General features: G+C 45.4%; 1 protein-coding gene across 1 annotated transcript in view; it reads left to right on the top strand.

Annotated features, from left to right (window-relative positions):
• TIMM50 (translocase of inner mitochondrial membrane 50) overlaps nucleotides 1–12,117 on the top strand; it is a 395,791-nt gene that overhangs the window by 268,456 nt on the left and 115,218 nt on the right. Inside the window, exons 6-7 of the mRNA XM_086938707.1 lie at nucleotides 4,156–4,275; nucleotides 4,423–4,527. Coding sequence (XP_086794833.1) covers nucleotides 4,156–4,275; nucleotides 4,423–4,527 — 225 coding nt within the window. The remainder of the gene's footprint in view (nucleotides 1–4,155; nucleotides 4,276–4,422; nucleotides 4,528–12,117) is intronic.

Raw genomic sequence — 12,117 nt, 5'->3', positions numbered from 1 at the left:
TAGATCATGTCCGTGTGCCTATCTCTTATTTTCGGCAGTGGACCTCTAGCCCATTTCATTGTTACCTGCCATTTGGCAAGTAACAGGCCAATAGCTATTAGGGGGCGTATGGCTTTTTCCATGCCTAAGTCCCAACACAGCATTGCCAGTTTTGGATCTGGCTCCAAATCTGCACTTATAATGATGCCAAGTTTATGAAATATTTCTGCCAGAATTCCTGTATCCCTGGACATTGTCAAGCCATGTGCATAAACCCTGCCCCTTCGCTCCCACATCTGACACATTGAGTCTTCTCTCAGCCCATACCTGTGTTGTCTTTCTGGCGTGTTGTAGGCCCTATGTAAAAATTTATAATGGAAAAGCCTGTGTCTGCCATTCATAGAGAGAGTTTTTGTCCGATCGCAGCAGTATTGCCACTCCTTGTCACTTAGTGGGCTGCCTATATCTCTCTGCTAATCCAGCCTAACTTTTAAAACTCCCAACCAACGTGTTTCTTGCATACTTGAGTAAAATTAGGTGATCACTTTGGCAGGCGTTTCACAAGAGTGGTTAGGGCACCCATGGGTTGTGGTTCTATCACATCTTCCCCCAAAATCGCTTGCTAGTGAAGTCTAAAGTGGTATTTAGCTTTTACTGACATTTGCAGTAGTAGTGTATCCCGACTACACACCACACCGTCCATGAAGAAATCTCCCATCTTCTGAATAGCTAACGTTCGCAAGGCCTGCCTCGCTCCGCCCTCGTGACCCAAAGGGAACTATAAACACCATTGCAATGGGACCCCTGGTGAATATAATAGAGCCTCCGCTTGCTTATTCAATAGCACTTGCCACACTTGTTCCGTATTGGCTAATAAATCAGAAACCTGCTGCTGTCTGGCTGGAGGCTCAAAGAGAGTTTGGGGCAGTGTTAGCGGGTCAGCTGCATCCTTTTCTAGGTATAAGTAAGGGGTGTTATGTGGGCTGTGTATCCAATAATATGCATATGTACTTTGTACTGCTCTATAATACATTTCCAAATCTGGGGCTCCCAGCCCTCCTAAGTCTAAGGGCAATGTGAGCGAGTCCCACCACACCTGGGGTTGCTTTCCAGCCCATACCAGTCTGATCAGTTGTGCACGTAATTGTTGGAACAGTGGTATCTTTTAAAATAGAAAAATAAATCTGGGCAGGACTACCATTTTCATTAGTGCTACACGCCCCATCAGCAACAGGGGAAGCCTTATCCTTCTATCTACATCCTCTGATAATTTCTGTATTGCCATGTCATTTTCTTGCAAAACTGTGGATGGGTCTGGGTGGACTCTGATGCCCAGGTATCTTAAAGAATCTGTGGTCCATTGCAGGGAGTATTCCATGTCTGGCAGTGTTGTTGCGGCTGTGAGGGTAAATATGATGGACTTGTCTCAGTTTATGCAGAGCCCCGAGTGCCCGCTGAATAGGACTACCTCTCGCAGTATGGGAGAAAGGTTTAAGTCTGTGTTACGGACATACAGCAAAGTGTCATCAGCATACACAGAGATATTAAGCGTGTACCCTGGGAATCGTAACCCTCAGTGGCCATGGTATTCACAAATTGCGCACACCAGTGGCTCCACTACCACCGCATATAGCAGCGGACAAAATGGGCAGCCTTGCTTTGTGCCCCATGTGATGCTGAAAATATTGGAAACCACGTTCCCTATTCTGACCCTATCGGTTGGAAGCGCATAGTACAGAGACTAACCGTAGGAATACTTACCCTACCCATATTCTGCTTAAAACTGCAAACATGAATGAAAGATTTCCTAGCTATCGTAGCGGAAAGTTTAAATTCTATTAAGGACTCTGAGGCGAGGATTAGGACTTCTTTCTTCACTTTTATTAATAGCAGCCATCATTTAAAAGAGAAACAATGTCACTTATCTTGTTTTACCCAAGATGATTGAGGGTAATTTGATTCTAGTTAGTGCTTGCTGGCAAGGGCAGCCTGTTTGGTAATCAATCATGAGTTATGTATAGTTGTATTTATAATTTTTTTTGTTTTAATTTTGCATTTTTAGTTCCATAGTGGGATGTGGGGTTATAGGGGAATAGGGTGGGAAGTTATTTAATTGCCTCAATTTGTAATGCGCTCTGATATCCTTCGGGATCAAGTTTGCGCTATATAAAATGTTATAAATAAATAAATGGATAAACTACATTTCCCATGAACACTTGGGAGACCGTAGTAAACAAACAAAATAACAACTATTCAGAACATGGCTTGTAATGTCCAATCAGGGAACACATAGCCCCAACATAGTCCTCTCTCAGTGGCCCTTCGTCGGGCGAAGTCCGAGATTGGATCACCTTCATGAATCCTGTTTATTCGCATCAGAGCCTACAAAGATATAGTAAATAGTTACCACCTGGGCACAAACTACCAAAGCCTGTGAAGCAAACGCAGCAGAACGAATTAACAAGCACATAAAGGCAAAGCGTCAAGCAAAACTCAATTCATGCATGATTACTTCCTCTCATACGGGGAGGGCGATCATCCTCTGAAATCCCTTGGGTGGGATAATCCTCCCCTCCGAGTCCTTAATAGAATTGAAACTTTCTGTTACTATAGTTAGGATATTTTTCAATATATGTCAGGACTGGATGCAAGGATTATGCTAGTTGAAATCTTGGTCACAAAAGGTGAGCCATGTCCAGCACCGGCTTGAAGTAAAACCTTTTAAAGGTAGAGTTCTAAGACAAATCTGCTGCCTTCAGGATATCCTCTAAAAGGGAACCCAAGCCAAATGCTTTAAAGGCCATTGCTCCCGTGCCGAGTGGGCCTCAAAATCCCGGAGGCTAATGCTGGCCTCCTGCATCACCCATCTAACCCACCTAGCTATAGTGGGCAAGGAAACTGCCTTAAAGGGCTTGGGTAGTACAGTGAGTACCTGCCATTCGCCCGAATGTCCAAACTCCTCTGTCCTTTCCTCATAAGCCTTTAGGCATCTTATGACACATAACTTAGGAGAGTCTGGGAACGCAGGGGTAAGTAATAACACTTGTGACATTTCGTTCTTTTGTGGAGAGTAAAAGTCACCCCATTAGGGGAAAACATTCTGCTTGTGATGTCCAACGCCCTCACGTCGGAAGCGGCGGCGGCAAGAGATGAGGCAAAGTAACATGGCCAGTTTATCTGACAACTCTTTTCAGGAGAGAAACCGGTTTGGTTGCCATGAGAGGAACCGGTTGGGAACCTGGTTCACATCCCAAAGGGCATAGTAGCACAGTTCCGGTGGAAGCAAGAGCCTGATACCATGCAGCAGCCTACAGACGTGGAGCAAAAAACACTCCTGTGGTTCATCACTGACAGAAAGCAGCAGAATGAGGGCGGCAGCTTGGCTGCGTAGCAGCGAAGAAAGAGGACAAAGGGCCACTGAGAGAGGACTATGTTGGGGCTATATGTTCCCTGATTGGACATTACAAGCCATGTTCTGATTGGTTGTTTTACTTTGTTTACTACGGTCTTCCAAGTGTTTATGAGAAATGTAGTTATCTTTTAAATGATGGCTGCTATTAATAAAAGTGAAGAAAGAAGGCATAATCCTCGCCTCCAGTCCTGAAATAGAGTTCCCACTCTACCGAATCAAGCGCCTTCTCTGCATCTAGGAACACTGCTGCTGCTGCTTTAACCCCTTCTGTGCTCGCGGGTGCTGCGCACAACCGTTGGCCGGCGCAACCCCGTCCGCGCAATAGAACGCCCGCACCGCAGCGGAATGTCCGCCACGGTAAACGGGTTAATTTCCGGGTCTAATCTCTAATCTCTGTAGAACTCCAAAGAGTGTTCTATTGGCTAATATTTTTGTGTACATTTTAGTGTTGACGTTTAACAAGGACAATGGCCTGTATGAGGAGCTATGGGTGGGTTGCTTGCCAGGTTTTAGCAGTGTCACTATCCTAGCCTCTCTTAGTGTGGGGGCCATCACTCCTGTTTCCGTCATTTCCTCATATAATGTTTTGAGGTGTAAGATCGATGCAGATATGAGTCATGACAGGCATGTCTATTCCATGACCTCTAAAGGGTAGTGTTTTTGGATGTTTTCATGTTTCTTGATACACTATGTAACCTTGCCTTGACAAAGGATTCTTGTGTACTTGATTTTCACCTGATAATTGTGTTTTATTTGGTGCACAGATGATCATCGAACCCACCAGTCCAAAGCTGCTCCCTGATCCTCTGAAGGAACCATATTATCAGCCACCTTACACCCTGGTCCTCGAGCTTACTGATGTTCTACTCCATCCTGAGTGGTCGGTACGTTTACTGAATCCAGGAGCAAAGTGCATCTGAAACCTGGGATGAGCGTGTGTGCGTGTGATCATTCGTGGGTAGGAGTAGAGTATGAGGGGGCGAGTTCTCTCTGTGCTGTTCATCAAAATGTGATTTTTCTCCTCTCTGCAGTTAGTAACCGGCTGGCGGTTTAAGAAGAGGCCTGGTATCGACAATCTTTTTCAACAGCTTGCACCTCTGTACGAGATAGTGATCTTCACCTCTGAGACTGGCATGGTGAGTTTTGCAGCATATGAACGAATAAGAGTGCAGATACTAAGTACCTACAATTGACCAGATTTTTGCTATTGTATTGAGTACTGCTGGTTGAAGGCAATGTCTCATTCTCTAATGAGTCATAGAGCAGTGGAAAATTAATTGTACATGCTATTCAGGAACTGTTCACTCAGAAACACTCGCTCATCAATCATATGGCAAAGTAATCCTAATAGGGATGTGGACAATCAGAGTGATTTCACAAGAAATGTGTTTCTGACGCATGTTTTGTAAGGCTAGGGCGTTGATGGCATAATTATTTCTCAACTGAGAAAACACGGTGTATAAGCGCACTCCGTCTTAGAGCAGTACCCCTTTGCCTCAAAGCCTTACTGCACATCTATACATTAACCAAATCTGTTCTGACACAAATGGGAAAGCGGCCAGTGATATATTGCATCAAGAAATGCAGAGGAATTAAATTAGGACTTCTGTTCCAGAAAGTCAAAGCCTTGTGGCTTTGGGCCCGAAATGACAATCCATCTTGGTCAGCTGGGAGTGAAGCACTTCACAGCTGACGTTGTAAGTGGAGATCTGTTGACCACGATTTCACAAACTATAATCCTCTTTGCAGGAAATACTCAGTAGCGGCTGCTCCTAGGCGAGGGTGGTGGTCAGGAGGAGAGAGGTTAATTAATTAAAATAAAAACCACTTACCATAGAACGTCCGGCCTGCCGCCGTCTCCCCTTCATCCTCTTCATTTTTCCTCTGCAGTCCAGCTGGCAGCAGGGAGCACCCGGCACACAGGCTCCTCTGAGCCAATTACAACGTTGCAATGCAGCGCTGAGATTGGCCTGAGCGCTGTGGATCGGCGCTCCGTTCCGAACAGGGAGCCTGTGCATGTGCCTCACCAGGCTGTGTAATGTAGCCTGGTAGGAATATGCAAAGTGCGCATGAACTGTTTGTTCAGCCCAAGAGGGTCGGCCAAACAGTTCATGCGCACTTTGGGGGTGCAAACCTCTCCTCCCTCTGTGCCGCCCAGCCCCGGCCCACACTGCACACAGGACTCTGACTGCATGCAATAGGAAAAACGTTGACAATAACGATACTTTGTCATTTTATATTTCCTTTTTTACGCAGTGGGGCAACACAGCTCCGCCTTAGCGGAGGAGCCACCACTGGAAATACTATAACATTTATACAGTGCCATGCACAAGTAAAGATGCTTTGAATTCTATTTGGTGAAAGAGAGTCAAGGGGGCTGTGGGGATTATGTTCCCTAAATGCCGGGTCCACCAGTGCTTCTTTTTGGATACCGTCATTTATTTCACCACAAACATTATATGTCCTGGGAGCAAGAGACTGAAAATCACACATCTTGGAAAAACCGAGAAAGGTGACAAATTCGCCACCAAGGGAGAAAGCAAGAACCAGAAAGAGAGAGATAGCTGGGCAGGGAGTGTCTGGCAATGGCATAAAAAGGCCTGAGGTGGATTTAAGACTACTGAGCTTTGGTATTCGGTGCTCTGACTTTTAATTGCCCTCAGCATAGGCACTCCTTCTGTCCCAAATGTAAATGTAAATGTAGGATACTTGTAAAGCGCAAGGCTGCCCATCACCGGGGCGTCCCGGCGCTGTATAACGCTGTGGAACCCTTTCTGGCTCTCCCTGTGAGATGCCCCTCCTGGGCACCCCTAAGGTGAAGCCAGGCATCCCAGTGTTGTAGGGGCCGTTGTGGAGATTAAGCAAGCTAATGCCCAGAGTTGCATCGTAGGACCCCATGATTAGAGTAGGCGCGGAGGCGAGAATTATCGAGTCCGCAGACAAATGAGCCCAAGACCCTGCCGCGTCAGGAATTGAACCCTGGTCCCGGGCCAGACCTCTGCATCAGGGTCTGCCGCTCTAACCATTGAGCCACACTCCTCCACCGGAGCACTGCCTAAATGGATGTGATTGTAGTGGATGAAAAGGCAAAATTTCCCAGCTGTGTACAGGCTTTGGAAACCTCCGTAGCTGGGACTATTGATACCGGGTTCGCTGACTTTTCCTTGCTCTTTTAATAAATTCAGCTAATAGCGGAGTTGACAAAAAAAATCTAAATCTTCCAATGCCAAAATTATACTGTTCTCATTGGGTAATGGTTTTTCTTGGCACTCCTGCACCTTCATATCATAAGTTACCATGCACACTAGATATTTTGTGAAGGCTACAAATAAGATTATTCTGCTCAACATTCCATCTCCGAGCTTTGGAAAAAGGGAGTTTTACATTAAATCGAGCTCAGAGGAATGGGCAAGTACAGGACTTTGTGGTTGCTTTTTGGCTTGCAGCCTTAAATGTGCAGTTCTACAATTCCTTAAGCAGCGCGCGTTTTTTTATTTTTTATTAAAGGCATATCGATAATGGTTGCTTTACTTATATTTTTGTGTTCCTTTTATATTTGGCCTGTGTAAATGTCATAATTGTTATAAATAGGGTTAAAAAAAAGAATGTCCGAGAAACCGCCTTAGCGGGAAGTAACTTTTTACTACACGTAAGTTTGAAATGTTTATAACCACTTTACGTCCTCTATTGAGTCTATTTTGTCAAATTAAACTCACTTATGCCAAATGGCCTTGGGTGCCTTAATATACAATCAATGGTGGGTGATGTTAGTTGTCATTTTAATTCATGGTTACGGCTGCAAGGCTTTGAATTTAAGGCTTGGTTTTACTTTTGTCTGGTGGTGTGTTCACCGGGATGGCTGATATGGCCTTTTGACTGAAGTTTAGTTAACAAGGTTCTTCCCCCTGAGATTTTTCCTAATGAACTCTAAGAGGTCCTTGCAATGGTGGTGAGTAGGACAGGGCATATTTTAAGCACTAAACACTTATAAGTTACAAGACGCCATTCAAGGTGTCCAGAGTTTTGTACAGGCTTCATTTGGGTATTTTAATAGGTCTATCTTTTTAGTGTCCATGCCAGCTTTAAAGTAGAGATTTCATGCCATAATTTCGTTAAACCCCCCAAAAGTAAGTATTTAAGAAAAGATTCAACTCTAATCTTCAATGATTTCAAGAAAAATGTCAGAATTTTATAATCTAAAGGCTATTTATATCTATAAGGTGAGCAGCTGTACATGAAATCTGGGAGACGTGGTGCAGAAGAAAGTGGTACTCCTAAGTTATGTACTCTTTTACCTACTCTTACATGCCTTTGTGAATTTGTGCGGAAACATCCAATTTCCTTTACATAAAAATGCAAAGAGGGCACAGTCCTTTCTTCTTGCACTTACTGTTTGTAAATATGATGTGTTTTGGGGCCAATTTACAAAGGCATGTAAGAAAACTTAGAGTGCTACAGGAATACTAGTGTATGTTGTTCAAAGTACTTTTGTGAGTAGACCTCTCTAGGAAGACATACTGGCAAGTGAGTTTTTGCTTCAATGGCGTATTCTAAAGTATTTGCTATAATATTGAGAGATCTCTTCATTGAACTCAAAGTACTAACGTAAAAACGTAACTCTAATGGATGCATCTTTCTCTATTGAGAAGTCAAACTCCCGAGGAAAGGATGCAGCTCCAGGTTACAAAAACTCTTGGAGTAAAGTGTGCTGACCAGTGTCTTGCTTTGATCTAAATTAAATGTAATCCATGTTTAGGAAGTTTTGGGGTGTAGTATTGATCGCTGGGATGATAAGTTTTTTGCTATGTGGCAGTAGCAGGCATGAGAGTTAGTGGGTGACAGTACATATATCCAGTGACAGCAAAGCATTTCTCTCTTGTCCTCTGTATGGCTAGCATTATACTTGTCCGTGCATTTATTTGAAATTTATTTATTTGAAAGTTTTATATAGCGCGAACAAGATCTTTGCAGATATCAGAGCGCTTTACAAAGAGAGGGTGGGTACATGATCATAGCCAAACAGGTAAGTCGGTAGAGCTAACAGTACAAATAGGTGTAAGGCAATAAAACAAATAATAGAAATAAGCAAAGAGGTCGAACAGGTAGAAGAGATCTGTGCAGATTCTTTAAGAGTCTGAAGTGTTAGTTCAGGTGTATTTAGCCATGAGGATAGCTTTTACTTCCTTCTTAAAGCGAATAGTGGAGGAGATGAGCCTGATTTCAGGAGGGAGTGAGTTCCAGATTCTGGGTGCCATTCCTGAGAAGGAGCGTTTATAAGTTTTTTCCTTCCGGAATCTCCTAGGCTTCAGCAGAAGATAGTTTGTACCTCTGGTGTTTCTAGAGCCGCCAGAGATTATAAGCTTCTGAGTGAGGTAGCCGGGGGAGTTAAGGTGAACCGCCTTGTGTGTCATGCAGGCAATTTTCAGGTGTATTCTGTCTTCAAAAGGCAGCCAGTTTAGGGATTTCAGGTCAGGGGAGATATGAGAGTGCTTTTTTGACCCCGTGATGAGTCTCGCTGCAGCGTTTAGGGAAGCTCCTAGGGGTGCCGTAGTGGTAAGGGGGAGACCGCAGAGTGCGATGCTGCCATATTCTATTCGAGGGATGACTAGTGCTTGTACTGCAGTTTGGAAGTCTTTAGCTGGGAGGAAGGGCTTGAGTTTCCTCAAGGTATTGATTTGGAAGTTCGCTCCCTTAGTTGCCTTGCTGATATGTTGCTGCATGTTGAGATTAGTGTCAAGTGTTATGCCTAGAGATTTAGCTGAGTCCACGATAGTGGGTTGAACATTGAGTGTGGTTAAGTGTTTAAGCCAAGTTTGGGTGGTAGAGATCTTTGCTGGAGGTGCGATCAAAAGGAACTCTGTTTTCAGAGCATTGAGTTTGAGGTGATTGTCGGCAAGCCAGGATTGGGCGCTTCTGATCGTTGAGTTCAGGAGCAAAATGTCTTCGGGGGATTGTAGTTTGAGATATATTTGGGTGTCGTCGGCGTACATGTGAAAGAGAACATTGAATGCTTGTAGTAGCGTGGTGAGAGGTTCCATAACTAGGTTGAACAGAGTCGGGGATAGAGAGGATCCTTGGGGGACGCCTAGCGATACAGGTATTGGCGAGGACATCATGTTGTTGCTCTTGAATTTCTGCGATCTGTTGTGTAGGAAGGACGTGAACCATTTGAGAACAGTTCCAGATATACCCATTCTTGTGTTTAGAAGTTCGAGTAGCTTCTCATGTTTAACGGTGTCGAATGCTGAAGAGAGATCAAGCAGGATGAGGAGGCAGGTGTCGTTTTGGTCTAGGATTTGAAGTGCGTCGTCAATTATGTGAGTCATAGCAGTTTCTGTGCTGTGCCCAGCTCGGAAGCCTGATTGATGAGGGTTGAGTAGCTCAAACTGATCAATGTGTTTAGTCAATTGTAGCTGTGCGCATTTTTCCAGCAGTTTAGCGAGAGTGGGAATATTGGTAATGGGGCGGTAGTTGTTCAGATCAGATGGGTCGGCTGTAGGTTTTTTAAGTAAGGGTGTGACTTGTCCAACTTTGAGGGAGTCGGGTATGATTCCTTGTTGTAGTGAGCTGTTGATAATTTTAGTCCAGAGTGGGAGAATCAGAGGGGTAAAGTCTTTTACCGCGGCAGCTGGAAGGGGGTCTGAGAGGTGATTGGATGGTTTCAAGGTGCTGAGTAGTTTGCTGATTTCTTCTTCGGTGTAGGTGTCAAAGGATGACCATGAAGCATTGTTTTTTGGTTCAGTTGATGTTGTGCAGTGGGGTCTGGGGTAGAGGCTTGCATCAATGAGGAGATCGCTCTTTATGTTATCAGTTTTTTGGATAAAAAAGGCGGAGAAGTCTTCACAGGAGGGTGCTTCGCGCACCGTGCTAGGTGGTTGGGGTTGCTCCTTGGCTTGTGTTCTGATTAGCTCAAACAGTTTCCTCGGACGGTTTTTTGCTTGGTCGAGCTGATGGCTGAAGAACTCTGATTTTGAGCGTTTAATTTTCCTGAAATAGGTGTTTCTTTTTTTCTTCAGGGTTTTTAAGTGCAGTGCAGAGGGAGCTGATCTCCAGGTGCGCTCTGCCATTCGCACGTCTCGTCTATCCTCATTGAGACTCCCGTCGTACCATGGATTGGAGATTTTGGTGGAGACTCTTTTTAGCGGCATCGGTGCAGCCTCATTAATTATTGAGGTCATAGCATTGAGATAGTGGTCAGTTAAGGATTGAACGTCCGTCGTGCCGTTAGGTGGGAGTAAGAGTTTGCAGCTGTTAGGAGGCAGAGAGCTTGGGTTGAGTTTTTTCAGGTCTCTTTTCCAGACTTTGGGCTTGGAGGGTTGAGCCGGGTTAGTTTTAACTTTCTCATTGGTGAAGAAGGTGACAATATGATGGTCTGACCAGTCACAGGGTAGGATGGACTCGAGTTGTATATGGTCCTCTTTGGAAATGATAAGGTCGAGGATTGCACCTTTCTCGTGGGTCGGGCTGTTGCATATTTGGGTGAGGTCATGGGCATTGAGGAAGTTTTTAAGACTATTTACCACCGCGTCATTGCGGTCGTTCCAGTGTAGGTTGAAGTCGCCAAGGTATATTTGGGTGAGCTGCCGTCCAGAATTGGTTGAGATCATATCCATGATTTGTTGGGAAAAGGTAAGGTTGTCCCTAGGTGGGTGATAAATGCCGTGCAGAGAGCACATCGATTTGCCCTCATTGAGAATGTCGAAGCAGATGTATTCGCAGGATGTAGGGGATGGTAGGGAGGCCGAGTTGACTCTCCGAACAGAGAGGTTGTTCCTGTAAATGCATGCAATTCCACCGCCTAATTTGCCGGACCTGTCAAGTCTAATGATGTGGTAGTTGGGAGGAACCAAAATATCCATTATAGGTGACGACGATTCAGTTAGCCAGGTTTCAGTCAAAATGATTAGGTCACGGTCCAAAGAAAGGATGAGATCTGCGATGGCGGCGGAATGTTTCGAGGCCGATCTGCAGTTGAGGAGAGTGCATTTGAGGCGGGGTGTGTTGAGGGTGGTAGAGGGTTCTAGAGATAGAGGAACTTTTCTAAGGTTATTAGGGATGGAGATTCTGCTGTTAGGAGTAGGGGGTCTAAGGGGATTTGCGTGTATGGTGGGTATGGTAAGGTGTGTGGTGGATGTGTGGGGGGCTGTGTCGTAGAATCGGAGGAGATTGCGTGTGTCGAGGTCTGACAGCGGGTTGCAGGGGCGATGAGGACGGTTGTTGTGATTGCGGACAGGGATTGAAGTCCAGTGTGGGGAGTGTTGGGTGGGAGAGTCCACCGGAAGGGAGGGGGGCCTGTTTGGAGGAGATGTGGAGGTGGGTGAGGGGTTGCAGGGGCGGCGAGTGCGGCTGTAGTGCTTGCGGACAGTGGTTGAAGTCTGGTGTGGGGAGTGTTGAGTGAGAGAGTCAACCGGAAGGGTGGGGGGCATGTTTGGGGGAGAGGTGGAGGTGGGTGAGAGTTGTATGTGGTGTGTGGAGAGTAATTCTTTGATGTTGTGCACGTCTTCCTTGACCTGGATGAGTGTGGCCATAATCTTGTCCAACATGGGGTATGCGAACGAGGTGGGAGCGGAGATCAGAGGTGCATGACTGCCCAATGAATCGTCGAGCATGTGGGGGAGTAGGCTGGTATTCGTGCAGGGCTCCGTAGTGTCAGTGTCAGTGTACGGGAAGGAGTTAGGGGGGAGAGAGATTTTGGGCGGGAGGGGTGTGGATGATGTAGAGAGGGG

Source organism: Lissotriton vulgaris, chromosome 9, assembly GCF_964263255.1.
Source record: "Lissotriton vulgaris chromosome 9, aLisVul1.2, whole genome shotgun sequence".
Classification (NCBI taxonomy): Eukaryota; Metazoa; Chordata; class Amphibia; order Caudata; family Salamandridae; genus Lissotriton; species Lissotriton vulgaris.
The sequence above is the reverse complement of the archived record's forward strand: the minus strand, read 5'-3'. Positions and strand labels throughout refer to the sequence as shown.